The sequence below is a fragment of the Hylobates moloch genome, unplaced genomic scaffold (assembly GCF_009828535.3).
Source record: "Hylobates moloch isolate HMO894 unplaced genomic scaffold, HMol_V3 SCAFFOLD_1, whole genome shotgun sequence".
In the NCBI taxonomy this organism is placed as follows: domain Eukaryota; kingdom Metazoa; phylum Chordata; class Mammalia; order Primates; family Hylobatidae; genus Hylobates; species Hylobates moloch.
The window spans coordinates 113,182,784-113,203,995 of NW_026652276.1; the positions used below are offsets into that span (position 1 = coordinate 113,182,784).

Below are 21,212 nucleotides of genomic sequence, written 5' to 3' on the forward strand. Positions count from 1 at the left end.
GACACTGCACTGTGCTCACTCTGCAGCTCTAGGTACAGCCTGTGCTTCAAAAAGCTGGGGGATCTCTGGGCTGAGTTCAGGGCTGAGAGGGTTCTCCCCCTCAGGGATTCCTCCTGTCTACCCCTCTGTGCCCACCTGACAGCTCACCATGTCTGCTGTGTGCTACCCTTATTGCATGCTCTTTCCAAGCCCATGTCTCCCTGGGTTGGCTTGGGGCACATGCCCACTGAAGCCCAGGTGGCCTGACCATCCTTCCTCCAATGTACAGCCTCAGGCAGGTGCCACCCAGGTTTTCTCCTAGAATGTGATCTCAGGGGATCACAGTAGCATATTCTGCTCTAACTTATTGACTAGTTAATCAGTAAGTCACTTAATGTGCCAAGATGGGTGTGGGCCTTGACACTCTTAATCTCCTTCCTCTAGTGGGGCTGCACTGGGGGTTGCCATCCTGATTTCTTGGTGGAAAAAGCTAGCAGGCGAGGCAGGACTCAATGGCCAGGGACAAGACAGAGCACCGTGGCTGGCCTCACCCAGGGCCCTCTGAGGCTCCTGCATGCAGGAGGGCTCCATGGAGCCCCAGACCCCTTTTCTAGGATGGTGCCCACAGCCCCTTCCTGGACCTTCAAGAAGGGCCTACTCTTTCTGCAACCTGTACCTACTGGTCTCTAGAAGGTGAGCATTCATTTATCTTTGTGGACATGGCCTTCTGCTTCATTTCCATAAGAAATGCCTAGGGAATCCTGGGCCTGTGCCAGAGGTTCTCTAAGTGTCAAAGTCAGTAAGAGTCTCAAGAATATAATAGTACTTTCTGTACATTACTATCTCAGGGTTACTTTTGCCCAAAAATGTGTAAAAACAAATATTAAGATTTTTATCCTTTACATTATCTTAATTAGGTCATCATACAAACCTTTTATTTTCCTCCCAATCATTGAATTTTTGTTTTCTTCTTTGTTCAAATCGTTATCTGCTTTAGAGGAAAAAACTTAAAAAAAAAAAATGCTACACAAATACTAACAGCTAACAGCAATTTATTTAAAATGTAATTAGATTTCTTAAATAAGTAAATAATTTAAGTAAACTTAGTTTATATTACTTGTATAAATTATTTTACATCTCACCCTCAATCTTAAAAAAAAAATCTAGCTAGGTATGCAATTCAAAATTGATAGATTTTTTTTTTAAATAGGCAACTTAAAAACATTTTATTGGACAAGATGGGTAATATTAATTCTCAAATATTTTATCTTAGAACTCAACACACTTGACAATTGATATTCATAGTATCTATGAAAGTGACATTCTGAACGTGCTTTTATACTTGCCACAAACTTAAGAGAAAAAAATCTATTCTGGCCTTCAGTAGTAAAACTTAAAGAAATAACATTAAATTTACTGGCTAAATTACCCACAAAAACTGAAATAGATTCATTTACTTGTTCTTTATCTTTCAGCATCTGATAATGAACAGATTTTAAGATGTTCAGAATCTACTTCAGTATAGCAATAAGGCCAAACAGCTCTTGTGAAAGAATCATTAAAATACACAGAACAAACCTATCATTTATATTACTTTAAAAAATCACCCAATTCATAGTCCAAAAGAATACCAACCTTACTGGATTTTACTACTGGCAGAAAGTGGGTTTTCTCAGGACCTGATGCAGCATAACCACTCTATATATCATCCAATTGCCCCCAAATTAATCCAGAACTGAAGGCTGATCCTGCCAGGTCCTAAGAAGACAGTCTTGACACACACATAATTTTCATTTAGGCTTGTTTCCCACTTCTACCTCCCAGTAATGTCTGTCAGAACTACACTTCTGACAGCCCAGGAAAGCAGGGCAGAAATAAAATCTCCTTGGGTTATAACATACATTTGGCTTTGTTCTTCCATCACACAGCTTTTCTATCCTCGGAGACAATAAGTTGAGGATGTGCTGTGTTAAGATCTAAAATCGAGGACAGGTGTGGTGGCTCACCCATGTATTCCCAGCACTTTGGAAGGCTGAGATGGGTGGATCATGAGGTCAGGAGATCAAGACCATCCTGGCTAACATGGTGAAACCCCATCTCTACTAAAAATACAAAAAATTAGCTGGGCCTGGTGACGGGCACCAGTAGTCTCAGCTATTTGGGAGGGTGAGGCAGGAGAATTGCTTGAACCTGGGAGGCGGAGGTTGCAGTGAGCTGAGATCACGCCACTAAACACCAGCTTGGGTGACAGAGCGAGACTCCATCTCAAAAAGAGAAAAAAAAAATAAATCTAGAATTAAATCTACTTGAAATGGCTTGATAGTTCTGTCTAAGACAGAATATAGAGGAGGAAGACTAAAACCATATTTTATATTTTGTTAATCTATATGAAAAGAGTTAGGGCATTTTAGGTTTCAATACCTGTGGTGCATACTCTTAACGTGTCAGCAATTCCAGGTTTGACTGCATAGAATTGGCCTCTACCTCCCCCAGTAGATGTTTAAATGTAGAAACAAAATCTGAAAATTTTACAAGGTTTTCACTTAGTTTTGCTAAAATGTCCATCTCTTCATCTTGTTTCAATTGTAAGAGTCAATTGTGTGGCATGGATACAATTATGCTCTCTTCATATGCAGAATTAACGTCATTTTTTTTTTACTATAGATATTTTCCATTTTTCACCTGAGACCACAGGCTAATTTCAAAAAGAATATTTACTTCTAATTATGTAGCTTCTATTACATAGCTAGTATTGTCTTTGTTTACTTCATGTATATGCTAAAAAGACCTCATGAATTATGAAACATTCAACTGTTTACTTAAATTGGCCCAATAAATTTAATAAACTCAATTATGTCAATTTTACAAAGTAAAATGAACAATAAAAATTGGAATAGCATTCTCTAATTGAAACAAAATATAAAATATACTAAATAACATACAATACACGCACTATGAAATTACTCACGTGAAAATTATTTTGTGAACACCATTAAATTTTATCAAAGTCACTTTTATAATCTCTGAGGGGATTATACAAAGAATGTTTTATGAAATTAGATGAAAATTACATATTATGTCTATGGTGAGCAACAGACAGACAAACAACAAAAAAAGAGAATTTGCACAAGATGATTCTAAGCCAGGAGCAATAACATTTTAGATAAATCAATTTAATATACAGCAGAGAAAACAGATTTGCTTTCAAAATCTTTGAAGTTTCTGGTTTGCTAGTAAGTGATCAACACTTGTAAAATTATGTTTCATTCTAATATTTTTCTTTTCTTCTCAAAGTAGGTACACAACCATAAACACATAAGATTACTTTCTCTATAAATCTGTTACATCTGAAGTTTATTTTACAGTTATATATCTATACATTTAAATCCATGTAAACCAAAACTAAAGGTCTGTATGTTTAGCAGACCAGAGAAGTCATATGTTCAACAGAAAAAAAGTAGGATAAAATTTTGTAAATAGTTGTTCAGAATTCAGAAACATATAGCTCCAATTATAATCTTGGTTATAACCATCATAATAACCTGTAGTTACAAGAAAACAAAAATGTAAGTTGTAGAAACCATATTCTCTAAATTATTTTAAGTTAAAGACCACTGACAAAGGGATCACTAGAGATGTTAGTCCACCGTCACCCAATAGTATATTGTTACCTACAACCTTGGGTTAAGATGGGATAAATTAACATCAATGGCAAGATACACATTCAATGTAAAATAGCCTTAACACAATAACAACAATTTTGGTTTATTAAAACAAATTAAGTTCACACATTGTCATTAAAAAGGCATTTTGAAATTCACTGTATTTTAATTACCTTAATTTGCAAATGGTAAGGCAATTTCCTTCTAAAATTCAAATTGTTTCTCTTACTAAGCAGATTATTATCCTGATCACTTACCACACTCCTATCATCCTGTCATTTACGATACTGCTGTAAACTAACTACTAAGTGGCCTTTCCACTTAGAATTTCTTCATGTATCTTAGATTTCAGTTTATGTAATCTTCCATGGAAAAGTATATAAACCTGTCCATCTAACATAGAAGAACCTCTCATAACTCTGGTGCAGCAACCATTGACCATGTTCTTTCACATAAATTCTAGAAATGAAGACACAGCATCAAATATAAGAGTTAAATTACATCAAAATTTGCTTTTGAAAAATACTGAATCCTTTTAATATAAAAAAGTAGGTTCCTTTTAGAGAAAAGTGATCGAGATTGCTGATTAGAAGCAGCTAGACTGTGTAGTTCTCATAGACAGTAATGCAAGGTATACATAAATACAGCACCTGCAACTGAAACATCCAGGTACTTGCATTGAGAATAATCAAAGAAACAACTTATGGAGAATGGAGTAAAGCAAGGCAGGACAATGGGCCACTGGGGAAGAACATGGAGCCAAGGGAACCTCCCCACCCAGTAAAGCAGTGAGTGCATGTGTGACCCTAGGAACCCATGATTCTCCTACAGATCTCTGCAACCTTTAGGTGAGGAGATACCCTCATGAACCCACTTCACCAAGGCCTTCAGTTTAACACACAGAGCTACATGGAGTCTCAGCAGAGCAGCCACTCAGGCCTGTGCAGATTCAAGAGCCTTAGATACTGGCTTTCCAGAAAAAGTAGCTGCAACTCGAGCAAAGCAGGAGGTTACACCCCTGAACATACCCATAGGAAAGAGGCAGAATCCAGGGGGCTGATAGTGATGGTCTGTGGGACTCACTTCAACAATGCCTCACACGGTAAGACCTACTGGCTTAGAGTCTAGCCAACCATTGGTAGCAGCACTGCACCTCCCTGGGATGGAGCTACCAGAAAGAGGAGTGGGCCACCACCTTTGCTGCTTGGGCAACTTAGCCATTCCAGCCTTCAGGCTTTGAAGAGCCCAAGCTGACCGGGGTGCAGAAAGGATCTCCTAGCACAGTACAGGTGCTCTAAAAAGACATGGACAGACTGTCTGTTAAAGCAGGTCCCCCGTTTCCTTCCTTCTCACTGGAAAGTGCTTCCCAATGAGGGTCTCCAGCTACCACCACCAGCGCTCTTTGGTTGATGGAGTTCTGAAACCCCTTTGGGATACAGTTCCTAGAGGGAGGAGTGAGCTGCCATTTTTGCTGTTTGTGTGAGTTAGCTGTTCCAGCCTTCTGGCTTTGGAGAATCCAAATAAACTGGGGGTGGAAGTGGTACCTCTGAACAGCAGAGCTGTCCTACAAAAATATGGCTAGACTGCTTTCTTAAGTGGGTCCCCAATCATGTTTTCCTCACTGGGTAAGACCTTCAACAGGGGCTTCCAGCTACCTCCTACAGGTGCTTTTGTGCTGGAAACAGGTCTATACCTACCTGGGATGGCACTCCCAGAGAAAAGGGCATGCTGCCATTGTTGCTGTTTTGCAGCATTCAGTGGTGGTAACTTCCAGTACTGGAAAATCTGAGGTGAGTAGAAACTGCAGTGGACACCCAGCATACTGCAGCAGCCCTTCAGAAGTGGTCAGATTGTTACGTGAGTGCCTGTTCTCATATATTCTCACGAGGCAGGTTCGCCAGGCCTGGGCCACTAGCCAATCATTGCCAGAGCTACTGAGCCAGTAGCAACTTAGCAACTCCCTGGACAGAGCATCCAGGGGCCTCTGCAGTACAACTGTCCTTGCTACCCTCAGACTAATAAAAAATCCAAAACCCTAAGTGCCTTACTCACACCTCAAACTGCAGTTTACTCAAGGAGAGGAAGCCAGCCCATTGTCCATGGGTCCCACAAACTACCCACTGCTCCTCACCAGACAGTAAAATCCTAACTTAGCCAAAAGTAGAGATCCTCCATCCTGGGCTGGCTGCACTGAGTAATTGCTGACCTACAGCTCTCTGAGATGCAGCCCCCAGAAGACAAGAAAAAAGATGAGGCAGCAACCCAGCTCATGTGGTGGCCAGAGGGTTTGGTGCAAGAGCATCTGCAGTAAAGTGTGGCCAGTGATGGCCATTTCCATAGGCTCAACTTTCTCCCATAAGAGACTTTAGCCCTAGGAGAACTGTTGGGCCTAATTTCTGCAGGATGGTCTTGCAAATCAGAAGAAGCTGGTCCAACTGAGCACTCCTTGGTCTGCTGGCCTCTCCCAGGGACCCAGTCTGGCCACAGCTGCTTAAGGGGCAGTCTCAGGTACCCTGGAAGCTCATAACAGAGCATATGCACTGGAGGGACATGCCTGACTCATGAAGAGCTCCAGCAAGGCAGCCCCTATGACTGCACCAGCCCACATTTCTTCCCCATACTGCAGCTTCCTGCGATACCATTGCAACTCCCCATATTTCTTTGCTGGCACATGTCTGCAAAGGCACGTTTGGCTTTGCTTGCCCCACGAGCAAATGGGAATGCAATATGCCCTGCCACCCCCAGCAACTGCCATTGTAGATGAAACTTTGGTGGGCAGAGAGCCAGAAAACTCCACCCCTGCCTTTGTGGTAAAACTGTGCAGAGAACAGGGTATCCTCCCACACTCTGAACAATCATTCCTTCTTGAGGGGCACAGAGAAGGCATCAAAACCTTTACTGGCTAGTATCCTGCCCCAAGCCAACACCACCTTTAGTGCAACAGCATGCAGTCTCCAACAGGTATCCCCCACTCCCCTCCCAGCTGCTTTGCTCCTGCCACTGAGGTGAATACCCAAAGACAGGCAGAAACCCCATATCCACTAGCACTCTGCTCCAGCTATAGCACCTTAGACCCACAGAATCACAAACTCCAAATCTCAAGGAGCCAGAGAACACAGTTGGGGCTCAAAACAAGTCCCCCGGAGTTAAGAGTATGCAGACTCTGGGTTGTGAGCTGAGCACTGCCCGCCCACCACCACCACCAAACAAAACAAAACAAAAAAACCTCCCAGGAACAAAGCCTGTTGGCTGCATCCATCTTATACCACAATCAAATACTCAAGACCATCAAATAGAATTAAAAAAAAAAAAAAGCCCATTCAAAGGTCAGCAACCTCAAAGATATACCCACAAAGATAAGACAAAATCAGTGCAAAGATAAAAACACAAAAAGCCAGAGTGGACTTCTTTCATCCAAATGACCAAATTACGTTTCCAGCAAGGCCTAAGATGACAGAAGTAGAATTCAGAATATGGGTAGAAATAAACTTCACTGAGTTACAAAAGTAAGTTGCAACCCAATGCAAGGAAGGAAAAAAAAATTGCAGGAACTGATGGAAAAAACAGCCAGTCTGGAGAAAAAATGTGGCCGACCTGATAGAACTGAAAAACACAATACAAAACCTTTATAATGTAATCACAAATATTAACAGCAGAATAGGCCAAGCAGAGGAAAGAATCTCAGAGCTTCAAGACTGGCTTTCTGAAATCAGACAGACAAGAATAGTGAAAAAAGAATAAAGAGGAATGAACAAAACCTCTAAGAAATATGGGATTATGTAAAGAAACCAAATCTATGATGCAAGAGATTGCCTGAAAGTGATGGGGAGAATGAAAACAACTTGAAATACATATTTCAGGATAACATCCATGAGAACTTCCCCAACCTAGAGAGGCCAACATTCAAATGCAGGAAATGTGGAGAACCCCAGTAAGATACCCCACGAGAAGGTCATCCTCAAGACACATAATCATGAGATTCTCCAAGGTCAAAATGAAAGAAAAAATATGTTAAAGGCAGCTAGAGAGAAAGGCCAGGTCACTTCTAAAAAGAAGCTCATGAGAAAAACAATGAATCTTTCAGCTGAAATCCTACAAGTCAAAAGAGATTAGGGGCCAATATTCAACATTCTTAAAAAAAGAATTCCAACACAGAATTTCATATCTGACCAAGGAAAGCTTCAGAAGTAAAAAACATATATGATCCTATTCAGATAAGCAAATGCTGAGAAAATCTGTTACTACAGGATCTGTCTTAAAAGAGCTTCTGAAAAAAGCATTAAATAAGAAAAAGACTATTACCAGTCACTACAAAAGCACACTAAAGTATACAAACTGCGGACACTATAAAGCAACCACAGAAACAAATGTGCAAAATAGCCAGCTAAGATCCTAATAACAGAATCCAATCCACACATATGAATACTAACTTTAAATGTAAATGGGCTAAATACCCAAATTAAAACACAGATGGCAAGCTGAAAAAAGAATCAAGATCTAATGGTATGCTTTAATCGAGACACCCATCTCAAATAAACTCAAAATAAAGGGAAAAAGAAAAGCCTACCAAGCAAATAGAAAACAAGAAGCAGGGGTTGCAATCCCAGTTTCTGACAAAACAGACTTGAAATTAACATAGATTAAAAAAAAGGGGGGCATTACATAATAGCAAAGCGCTATATATGCACCCAACATATAAGCAACCAGATTATAAAGTAAGTTCTTAGAGACCCTCTAAGATGATAAATGTTCTTCCACTGTCATTACATTTATACTGCATTTGTTCAGTATTAAATTTCAGATGTTGAACACAGTATGAGGACTTGGTAAAGGCTTTTCCACATTTTTAACACTTGTGGAGCTTCTCTCTAGTATGAATTCTCTTATGTCTGATGAGGTGTGAAAACCAGCTCGATGCTTTGCCACATTCTTCACATTTGTAGGGTTTCTCTCCAGTGTGAATTCTCTTATGATTAGTCAGGTCTGAGAAGCACTTAAAAGTTTTGCCACATTCTTCACATTTGTAAGGTCTCTCTTCCATATGAATTCTCTTGTGGTTAAAAAGGGTTGACGAGCGGGTAAAGGCTTTGCCACATTCTTCACAGATGTAGGGTTTCTCTCCAGTATGAATTCTCTTATGTTTACTAAGGGCCGAGAACCACTTAAAAGCTTTTCCACATTCATTACATTTGTAGGGTTTGTCTCCAGTATGAATTATCTTATGTTTAGCAAGGTCTGAGAACCACCTATAGGCTTTGTTACATTCTTCACATTTGTAGGGTTTCTCTCCAGTATGAATTCTCTTATGATTAGTAAGGTCTGAGAAGCACTTAAAGGCTTTGCCACATTCTTCACATTTGTAGGGTCTGTCTCCAGTATGATTTCTCTTGTGCTTAATAAGGGTTGAGGAGCAGGTAAAAGTTTTGCCACATCCTTCACATTTGTAAGGTTTCTCTCCAGTATGAACTCTCTTATGTTCAGTAAGGTTTGAAAACTTTTTAAAGGCTTTGCCGCATTCTTCACATTTGTAGCATCTCTCTGCAGTATGAATTTTCTTATGTCTAGTAAAATCTGAGAACAACCTACAGTCTTTGCCACATTCTTCACATTTGTAGCATTTCTCTCTGCTAAAAATGTCTTTTTGTTCAGTGAAGATTGAGCACAACTGAAAAGCTCTGCCACATTTATTACACTGACAGGTTTTGCTATGGGTAGTTGACAAACATTGATGAAGGCCATTATAACTGCTTTTCTGCCCCTTGCAATTACCCACACTTTGGTTGTCTTTCTTTAAATGTAAATTATTAAGGTCACAGCTTCTATATTTTCTCAGAATCACTTTTCGAAATGCATCTTTTATGTCATGCTCCGGCAACATCTCTGCAGTAAAATGAAAAGAGCCAGCTGGAGAAAAAAAATAAAATTCTCCCTCATTAGACTCAGGTGAATATACTTCACAAATACATACTTATACAAAGCGCATTAATGAAATGACAATAAAATACCACAGGCTCCATATTCTTATAGACATACAAACCTAACAGAAATATACGGACCAAAATGCCTTTGCAAGAAGTCTAAGACCCAGTTAAGCATTTGTGGCACACCAAGTGAGCAAAATGCCAAGAACCACATAGAAATGTAATAAAAGTATTTCATATTTACCCACCACAGCCATTCTTCATCTTATGATGACTCTAACTATAGACTCCAAACTCCTGTCTTCCCCCTCCAAAAATAAATAAAATAGTGGCACATGTGTCCATGCTTCTGGCTTATTGAGATCTTACCAAAGACTAATTTCTATATTCCATGACAGTGTTGAAAGGAAAGGTGGTATACATTGACAGTTTTGGAGAGCTGAGACCAAAGGTAAATGACTGTTAAAAGAGAAGAAAGACTTCAGTATCATAGACAGACAATGGGTATAGCAAGTGACTAAGGGATCTCAATAAGAAACATAGTGAATGGCCACGAGTGGTGGCTCACACTTGTAATCCCAGCACTTTGGGAGGATGAGGCAGGTGGACCACCTGAGGTCAGATGTTCAAGACCAGACAAGCCAACATGGTGAAACCTTGTCTCAACTAAAAATACAAAAATTAGCAGGGTGTGGTGGCAGATGCCTGTAATCCCAGCTACTTGGGAGGCTAAGGCAGAAGAAAGGAGAATCACTTGAACTCAGGAGGTGGGGGTTGCAATGAGCCAAGCTCGTAACATTGCACTCCAGTCTGGGCAACAAGAGTAACACTCAAAAACAAAACATGAGGAATATTTTTTAACTAAAAAACACACAAACTCAGAGAAAACATCCACAGAACAGGCTTGAGAGACTCCAAGAATCTCTAGCCTAAAAAATTGGTATCATATTTGCTCAGACAAAAGTCACTTAATACAGATTTTGACATGTGGCTTTTTATTATACAAATTGCAACATTACAACATATACAAAACATCAAGATAATATGGCTCAAAGATAAAAATGAATATCCAGAAATCAATTAAAAAAAGAAGATGTAAAAATTACGTGAGACAATTTGAATTAAAGTCTCGATCTATTTTTTAAAAGAAAAAAAATAAATTACCCTAGAAAATCAAAATTACATCTCAATGATGCTCAATTAGTAAAATGGAAGTTAAAAAAATGAAATAACAAAAATGAAACCAACAAAAAGATAAAAAGCACAGAAAGAAATAAAAATTTTGTAGTAGAACTACAAAAAAAGACTAATATGCACTTCAACATTAGTAAAAAATATAATAAAATCAAGAAGCTCAGCAAATTTCAACTAAGATTAACACAAAGAGATTTCTAACAAGACATAACATAAGCAATGTTTTAAAAGTCGCAGACAAGAAGAGAATCTGGAATTTAGGAAGAAGAAAGAGACGTGTTATTTATATGCATGCTTCTGCAAGATTACGAGTAAATTTAAGAACATAAATCTTTCAGGCAAGAAGCGAGTAGGATGACATAGTTAAAGCACTGGAAAAAAAAAAGTCTAAGCAAGAATACTATATCCAGCAAAGGTATCCTTCAAAATGAAAAAAAAATCTAACTATATCATGATATATATCAAGATCTATATCAAGATCTAACTATATCATGTCTTCAAGAGATTCACTTTAGATCCAATAAAAAAAAGACTGAAAATGGCAGGATGAAAAATAGATTTTATGCGAGTGTTAACCAAATGAGAGGAGAAGAGGCAACAATTAAGTTGAAAACTGTCATATTTCACATAATTTACTTTAAGTCAAAATTGACAAGAGACAAAGTAGGACATTCAATTATAGTAAGAGGGTTCATTCACTGAGAACCTATAAATACAAGACAGTTTTCCCAAACACATAAAATACACATTGACAGAATTGAAGCAAAAATAGACAGCAATATAATAATGGAAGGATACATCAACATCCCACTTTCACTAATAAATAAAGCAAGACAGAATATCAATGAGGGAACAAAAAACCTGAATGCACTATAAAATAATTACACCTAACAAATGTATACAGACAGCAGAATACACATTCTTTCCAATAGCTCATGAAACATTTTCCTAGATGGATGACCTGTGACACCACAAAAGTCTTAACAATTTTTTTTAATTGAAATTTTATGGACAATTATTTATGGTCCAAATGGAATGATTTGAACTAGTTAGAAATCAGTTAACAGAAGAAAAGCTGAAAAATTCAAAAAAGCATAAAAATTAAACAACACACTTTTTTTTTTTAAGATGGAGTATTGCTCTGTCACCAGACAAGTGCAGTGGCATGATCTCGGCTCACTGCAACCTCCACCTCCAGGGTTCATGTGATTCCCCTGCCTCAGCCTCCCCTCCCGAGTAGCTGGGACTACAGGCATGCACCACCAAGCCCAGCTAATTTTTTGTATTTTAGTAGAGACAAGGTTTCACCATGTTGGCCAGGATGGTCTCGATCTCCTTACCTTATGATGTGCCCAACTCAGCCTCCCAAAGTGCTGGGATGACAGGCATGAGCCACCACACCCAACAAACACACTTTTGAGCATGCTCTTTTTCAAGGGTTGGAAGACATAATATTGTGAAGATGTCCATGCTGCTTAAAGTGACCCACACATTCAACACACCCACCCCTTTTTCAATTTTAAATTTTACTTTTCCTGGCCAGGCGTGGTGGCTCACGCCTGTAATCCCAGCACTTTGGGAGGCCGAGGTGGGCGGATCATGAGATCAGGAGATCGCGACCATCCTGGCTAACATAGGGAAACCCCGTCTCCACTAAAAAAAAAAAAAAATTAGCCAGGTGCAGTGGCGAGCACCTGTAGTCCCAGCTACTCCAGAGGCTGAGGCAGAAGAATGGTGTGAACCCGGGAGGCAGAGCTTGCAGTGAGCCGAGATCATGCCACTGCACTCCGGCCTGGGCGACAGAGCGAGACTCCATCTCAAAAAAAATAAATATATAAAAAATAAAATAAATTTTACTTTTCCAAAAAGAAAAAAAACCCACAAAATTACGTAAGGTCTCAAGGGAACATGAAAAGCCTGACAATCTTTAAAAAGAAGAAAAATATTGGAAGCATTATGCTCAACAATTTCCAAACACAAAACAAACCTACAGCAATCAAAGCACTTTGGTACTGGTATAAAGGTAGAACACCAAAGTAATGAAACACAATGCAGCATAGATATAAACTCTTTAATATATGGTCAAGTGAGTTATTTGTACACCATATTGAAGCATTATCCACAAAAGCCAATAGGTAAAAGCAATTTAAACTTTCCTTACCAAATGAATTGATAAATATAATTTAAAATACAAAAAAGGGAATATTAATCAGCTTTTTAACAGCAGGAAATCTTCTAATATTTATTATAAAGACAAATTTTGAAGACAACATGCTAAATTAGTAAGCCAGCCACACACAAAAAAATACTGTATGAATCTACTTACACGGAATATCTAAAATAGTTACATCCTTAAAAACAGAAAATAGAATGATGTTTGTAAAGGGCCAGACAATGGGAAAAATGACTAGTGGATTCATATGTATAGCATATTTCTTTTACAAAAATAAAATGTTCTAAAGATACGTTGCTAAAAATGTCAATATACTTAACAAAGCTGAACTATATATCTGAAAATATTAAAGAGTATACATTTTTTATTTTTTAGACAGAGTTTTGCTCTTCAAGCCCAGGCTGGAGTGCAGTGGTGCCGTCTCGGCTCACTGCAACCTCTGCCTCCCAGGTTCAAGTGATTCTTCTGCCTCAGCATCTGCAGGAGCTGGGATTACAGGTGCACACCACCACACCTGGCTAATTTTATACTTTTACTAGAGACGGGGTTTTGCCATGTTGGCCAGGCTGGTCTTGAACTTCTGACCTCAGGTGATCTGCCTGCCTTCGCCTCCCAAAGTGAAGGGATTACAGGTGTGAGCCACCATGCTCGGCCCTTGTATTTCTTACAATTAAGAATAAAACAATCATTGACTACTAACAACAACAACAAAAAAGCAAATATACAAGTAATAAAATAGGGGTAATATTTACACAGGCAAACAAACACAGAAATAATTATATCGGCAACATATGTATGATTAATATCTGACTTTTGTCCAAACGTTTTAATGTGTACAGAGTTGAATTATTGTCATACAAAATTATGATACATAAATAAAAACTAAAAACACAATTAATGTGACATAGCCTACTGTAAAACATAAGCCACTAAAATATAAAACGGTGGAACAAAATTTAACAAAAAATTAACCAAAAAATATTTAATCAACATAGTGTACTACTAAACAATAATTATTCTAGATAGCCATGCATTTTAACTGTGACTGCACATATTTTGGTATTTTTGTTTAATTTCAACTTTTCCTATAGGTTCAGAGGCCACATGTCTAGGTTTGTTACATGGGTATATTATGTATTGCTAAGGTTTGGAATAACTGCTACTACTACTCAGGTAGATAGCACAGTACCCCATAGGTAGCTTTTCGGGCCTTGTCTCTTTCCTCCCTTCCTCCTCTAGTGGTCCCCAGTGTCTATTGTTTTCATTTTTATATCCATGTATACCCAATATTTAGCTCTCACTGCATGTAAGAACATGCAGTATTTGTCTTTCTGGGTTTTTTTTTTCCATTAATTTACTTAAGTTAATGGCTTTCAGCTGCATCAGTGTTGCTACAAAGAACATAATTTTTTTTGGCTGTGTAGTATTTCAATGTGTATATAGGTACCACATATTCTTTATCCAGTCCACCACTGGTGGGCAACTAGATTGATTTCATGTCATTGCTGTTGAAGACAATAAAGTTTGAATCACTAGTATACAGTGAAAGCATAACGTTTTATAGAAAATGCATTATAATCATTCATAAAAAGCTTTGATGAGAAAACATGAATAGGCACTTAAATAACATTAGACACACTTATTATGTCATTAATGTATAGCTGCTATTTTTGCACAAAATGTAGGCAAGGCGACCTTTGGAAGCAAAGCATTACATACTAAATAATATAAACAACATAAATACAGTACAATATGGTATAAATAAAATAATTAGAAATAAATTTATACAATCACATAGACAAAGTTTGAGAAAAGTTGATGAAAATGCTAGTAACTTTTTGTATGCAGTAAACTTAAACATATAAATCAAAGATTATAATATATGGTGTGCCTATTATCTAGTTCACTTTTTATATAACATATGTATTTGAGCACATTACTTCAGAACTTGTGAAATTACAGGCTAGTTGTTACACACAAATCAGAAAGAAAAACATATATATAAGACACAGCCCTAGTAGTCTTCATAGTAAAGATAAAATTATAAAATAATAGTTATTAAGAAATAGGTAACAATTTGGAATTTACTATGTGCTGGACAGTGTTCTAAGTAACCTATGGTATTAGTGTTTTTAGGAATTCTGTGAGGTGAGTAGATAAAATCAACTATTCCACAGTAGAGGCATTTGTCATATAGAATTTAAATTTCTAAGTTTAGTTCCTGCTAAGAAAAATATACTTTTGAAGTGAAATAGATGTTTAGATTTTCTTGTACTTAATCGGATGCTTTGTGCTCTGATAAAAGTTCTCACTTTCATTTTCTGTATGATCAACTGACTGGAAATTATAAAGCAGAAACATGTAACATCTGTCCCGGGCCTCTCTCAAATCTCTTAACCAAATCTCCCTACTCCTCTCACAGATGTCTAACATAACTATGCACAGATTTTTAAAAAACAGCTTCAAAAATTTGGACAAATTTTCCAGATCCCTCAAAGCAATAGAAGAGCAGTTATTTAGATCCTTACAGCATAAAAAGGAGTTGTCTCTCACTGTGAATGCACCAGCAGATTAAATGGATAGAAGACTTAAAGAATTCAAAAGCTTAATAAGCATACATCAAAAAATTGTCCTCCATGACAGTAAGAGACTTTTCAAGAATAGCCTCCCAATCCACATTTTAAACTCTTGTTTTCTCCTTCACTTATGGACCTTTCATATGTGTTATCTGCTAAATCATTCATACCTATCTGAGTGTATGGCTATTCTTTCCACTCATTTCACATCCAGTCCAGTAATACTTTCTATGCTGCAGAAGGTAACCAGGTCTAGCTTAAAGACTTTCCAACACAACTGTTCTTTCCTTCAACAGCAATTGGTCTAAGTAAAACACAATCAACTCCCAGTATTATCCTCAGGAGAAATCTAAAACAATGGGTCTGTTTAAAGTTCTGATTAATAGAGTCTGTCTCCCTTAATATGAAAATGATGGAGTATTGAGAATTACAGTTTGTATCTGCTAGAAGGTGAATGTTGTTATAATACTAGAGGAACTGCCATGCCACAGTCATCTAAGGAAGCAAAAGATTATAGAATCTGACAAGAAAATGAGGAAAAATCTCTTTAACTTAGAAATTACACACAAAAGTCCAAAGACATAACTGAGAACATGTTTGTGAAGCACTAAAAAATCTATAGCCTGGCTCATTGCTACAGCCATTCTTTAAGCAAGTCTTTAAATATAGATTAGATGGCTGTTTTTAAGTTTTCAAATTTCATAAAAGGATCACATAACAAAAAAACAGAAAACATACCCCACTTGAAGAAATAAATTTCCAAAACTCAATCCTTAAGAAAAGATCTTTGCATTATCTGACAAAGATGTCAAAATAATGATACTAAGTATGCTCAATAACAAAAATAGAACAAAGATTTTAAAAAAAGAACCCAGTAGAAATTGTGGCAGAAAAATAATTGTTGAAAAATTTTGTAGAGTCACAACAGAATTAATGATCAGAAAACAAAAATCAGAAAACTAAAGACATTTATAAACATTGAGTCATGAAAAAAATAAAACAAAAAAAGTTGAAAAACATCAACATGGAATATGTAACTTATTATATATGATTAAGGAGACCAATGTATTCATGACAGGAGTCTTTGAAGAAGAATGCAGGGGAAAAGTCATAGAGAGGTTATTTGAAGAAAAAAGGGACTCACTAAGAACTTCCTAAATTTCAAAGTGATGAAAAAAAAATGCTACCAACCAAGGATACTTAATCTGGGAGAAATTTACTTTAAAAATAAGACAAAAATAAAGACTTTCTAATATGAACCAAAGGTAAGGGTGTTCATTACCCCTAGAAGAGTCTTATAAGAACTACTACATGGAGTCCATTACGTTGACAGACATGGTGGTTCACACCTGTAATACTAGCAACTTTGTAGGCTGAGGCAGAAGAAGAATCATTTTAGGCTGGGAGTTTGAGACCAGCCTGGGTGATATAGTGAGACTCCTTCTCAAAGAAGAGACCTTGATAATAATTTTGTTTTTCAGGGACAGGGTTTTAAAACCTGCTAGAACTAAAGATTGATTGGAGTCATTTTGAAAAGGCAGGTCCTCATATAGGTGGCAAACTTGAAAACCCTTGGTCTTTGGCTACAGCTCAAGAAATGGTTCAACTATTTTGACTTAAAATTCTGTAGTGACTCCATAACCATCTCCAGCTCCTTCCAGCCATAGCCTAGGAGTGGTTCTGCATATCCAGAGACCCAGGGAAAGATGCCTATTTGTGGTTATAGCAGTAGGTCTGCAGACCTTGGCCTTTACTGTGCTCTCTGAAACAGTTCAGTGACTCAGTTTCAGCACTGAGAGTCACAGTCTGTGGCAAGTTCTGCCAACCTAAGTATTCAAAGAGTGACTTGGGGAAATCTTGCCACATAGTAAGAAACACACACATCAGGCACACCATATACCAGCCGCACTGCAGAACACTGCCCTAGTGCTGGCCCTACAGATCAAAGTCCTAAAGGGAATTCAGTCTGCCAAGAAGTAAGACAGGATTAACAACTACCCAGGCTCCTGGTAACAAACCCACTAAAGGCAAACTCCACAACAGACCAAGAAGCAGCCATGCAACCCACGTATAACCCCTCTCCACTGCATACCCAAAAAGATTCTATCAGCTAATTGACCCAAGAGAAGATTTGTACCTGCTGAGAGCAGTCTATAAAATTGGAAAATTTAGATTCAATAAATGCCCTATTAAAATTTTAGTAAAATTTTTCAAAGTAATAGAAAATTCAATCTTAAAATTTATATGGAATTACAAGAAACGCTGAATATCCAAAGTAGTTTTGAGGATTAAAAACAAAGCTAGAGGCATTATACTTTCTGATTTTAAACTACATCTGAAGACTACTGTAATAAAAACAGGATGATGTGTGCATAAAAATGCACACCGATATCAGTGGAGCAGAATGGAGAGCCCAGAAACAAATCCATCCATGTAAGATCAACTCATCTTTGACACTGAGCCACTGAGAATGCATAATGCAGAAAGTACAGTCTCTTCCATGCTTGGGGCTGGGAAAAGGGAATACCCACAAGTAAAATAAAATTAGACCACTTTTCTTATAATATTTAAAAATTAAATATAAAATAAGGACTCTAATGAATGACATAAATTCTTAATAATCCTAAAAGAAAACATATGAAGAAACCTTAATATTGGTCTTGAAGTGAATTTTTGGATACGACTGCAAAAGTACAGCAATAAAAGCAAATATAAACAAATTAAACTGCATCAAACTAAAACACTTCTGTAGAACCAAGAAAAAATAGAATAAGAAAACCACATCTGGTAAGTAGTTAGTATCAAAAATATATAAGAAACTGATGCAAATAAAAGGCAACAACTATAATAGTAATAATAACAAAATTTAAAAATAAGCCAAGGACTAAATAAATGTTTACAAATGAAAACATACAGTTGGGCAACAGGTATATAGAAAGGTGCTCAATGTCACCAATCTGGCAGATGCAAATTAAATTCATTGTGAGATATTACTTTATACCTGTTAGGACTGCTAATATCAAGAAGAAGATGTATAACAAGCGTTGACAAGAATATATTAAAGAAAAGATGCTGTACAATTTTGGTGACGTGCAATTTTTTAGAGACATTATGAAAGCTAGTGTGTAGGTTCCTTTGAAATTTTTTTAATAGTACTACTTACTATACAATTCAGCTATCTCATTTCTGCATATACAATAAATTTACTATCTCAAAGCAATACCTGCACCTCCATGTTCATTGAAACATTTTTCACAATTGTCAAGATATGAAAGCACCAGCTACTCGGAGAGGCTGAGGCAGGAGAATGGCGTGAACCCGGGAGGCGGAGGTTGCAGTGAGCCGAGATCGCGCCACTGCACTCCAGCCTGGGCGACAGAGCAAGACTCCGTCTCAAAAAAAAAAAAAAAAGAAAAGATATGAAAGCAATCTAAAGTGTTTGTGGAAACTGACTGTACAAAAAAAACCATGGTATATATACAAAATAGAATATTATTCAGCCATAAAAAATAATAAAACTCTGCCATTTCTACAACATGGATGGACCTAGATGACGTTATGCCAAGTGAAACAGCACAGAAACAGAAAAATACTGTACGATCTCACTTCTATGGAGAATATAAGGTTGGACTCCTAGAAGAAGAGAGTATAGAGGTGAGTGCTAGGCCCTGGAGGTGGAGAAAGTGGAGTATGTTGTTCAAATGGTACAAATTTTCAGTTAAAAGGCAAACAAGTTATGGTAACCTAAGGTACAGCTTTATGACTACCGAAAGTAATACTGTTACGTATGCTGAAAATTTGCTGAGAGATCTTAATTGTTCTCACTACAAAAAAGGTAACTTGTAAGGTCATAAATGTGTTTGTTCATTAATTTGATTGTATTAATCATTTCTTTATGTATACACATATAAAATCAATATATTGTATACAATACATAGGTATTCAATTATTATTTGTGAAAAAATTCGCGTTACTGGGATTATATGTGTGTCATACACATGCATATATAAATGTGTTTATATATATACATATGAATGACACAATCACAGTAAGCTTTATACTAAATAAAATCACAAAATGATGTTATTTAAAATAAAGTTAAAATTGAGAGTTTAATATGGACTCAGCAGGCCGGGCGCAGTGGCTCATACCTGTAATCCCAGCACTTTGGGAGGCCAAGGCAGGCAGATCACCTGAGGTTGGGAGTTCGAGACCAGCCTGACCAATATGGAGAAACCCCGTTTCTACTAAAAATACAAAATTAGCCAGGTGTGGTGGCACATGCCTGTAATCCCAGCTACTAGGGAGGCTGAGGCAGAAGAATCGCTTGAACCTGGGAGGTTCAGATCGCGCCATTGCACTCCAGCTTGGGCAACAAGAGCAAAACTCTGTCTCAAAAAACAGAAAACAAAACAAAACAAAAAATACTCAGCAATGTTTTAAGCTCCCCAATGACATAGTATATTTAATAAACGTATGAAGTAGATACACTGAACTATATTACATACAGTTGCGGAATTTGGCCATATTTCCCAACATTTGTTTATATGAAAAGAACATTTGAAGTAACACAATTTTAGAGTTTGTTTCATTTAGGGAGATGCTTAGTGTTTTGATATAATTACTGAGCATAAATTTCTGTAAAATCACATTTGAAGGCTCCATAGAATAGAAAATTATAAAGCAGGAAGTATACATCTTTTTGTGGTGTTCCTGGGATTTCTGATCCAAATTGTAATATCACCAAAACTTATATATTTAGACACTATCCAAAAACAGAACTTAAAAAATGGTTTAATATAGTTTCTCAAAAATACAGATATTGCTGTTTCCCCAAAGCAATGGAAAAGCAGTCAAATCACACATTTTCTGTCAAGCCATGAAAGACTTTCATTATTGCTGTAAACTAAAAACAAAACAAAACACACACACACACACACACACACACATTACTGAAGGGGAAGTACAGTGCTTGGAAAATTCACAAGAATGGGACAAAAAATGTCCCTATGTTAAAGCAAGAGAAAGAAATGAAGGTTTCTCAGAAACCATTTCCACTGGAGCAGAGCTTCTGGAAGCATGTTTAAAGGTCTGGCTTCCTCCTTGACATTGGGAACCGCCATTTGTGTCATTTGCTTCATTCACTCCCACCTACCTGGGTGTTTGGCTACTGCCTCCTGTCTCTTCACTTTCCAGGGCTCTTTTCTTTGCTCCAGACAGGTCATCAAGTCTGGCTTAAAGATAGCAAGACCTGTTTTATTAGAAAAAAATAACATGACTCTTGCTAGGATAATCCGATTACTAATCTAGTACTGTGCTCAGCAGAGAAGAGAGAACATTATAGAAGACTCTAGAAAATTAATTTCAATATACTGTTTCCTAACAGAAACTTTAGAATATTTAGAAAGTATTTTAAATTTGTGGTTCTTAGCTCTATTACCCAGTAATACTGAATCAAAAATCAGCTGTGAAAATTGCATTTTTAGGTGTGGGTAACAATATTTTATGCTACTAAATTTCTGATATTACCACTAATTTAGACTGAAGTATACAGATGAGCTCAAAAAAGGGAAAGATTAACGTTAAGATGAAACATCTTGAAAATTATATTTTCTACCTCAACAGATACCCAATTTTTTCTTTTTGAAGCAGGATTCTGAAACTCATTTATGCAAAGCAGAACCTCCAAAAGAACCAGAAGAAAACA

At 37.2% G+C, this 21,212-nt stretch overlaps 1 protein-coding gene across 1 annotated transcript in view; it reads right to left on the reverse strand.

Moving 5' to 3' along the window:
- Positions 1 to 1,014: 1,014 nt before the first annotated feature.
- LOC116812113 (zinc finger protein 736) overlaps positions 1,015 to 21,212 on the reverse strand; it is a 49,253-nt gene continuing 29,055 nt past the window's right edge. Inside the window, exons 5-6 of the mRNA XM_032757785.2 lie at positions 20,661 to 20,756; positions 1,015 to 9,545 (exon numbers count right to left, since the gene is read on the reverse strand). Coding sequence (XP_032613676.1) covers positions 8,488 to 9,545; positions 20,661 to 20,756 — 1,154 coding nt within the window. The 3' untranslated portion in view covers positions 1,015 to 8,487. The remainder of the gene's footprint in view (positions 9,546 to 20,660; positions 20,757 to 21,212) is intronic.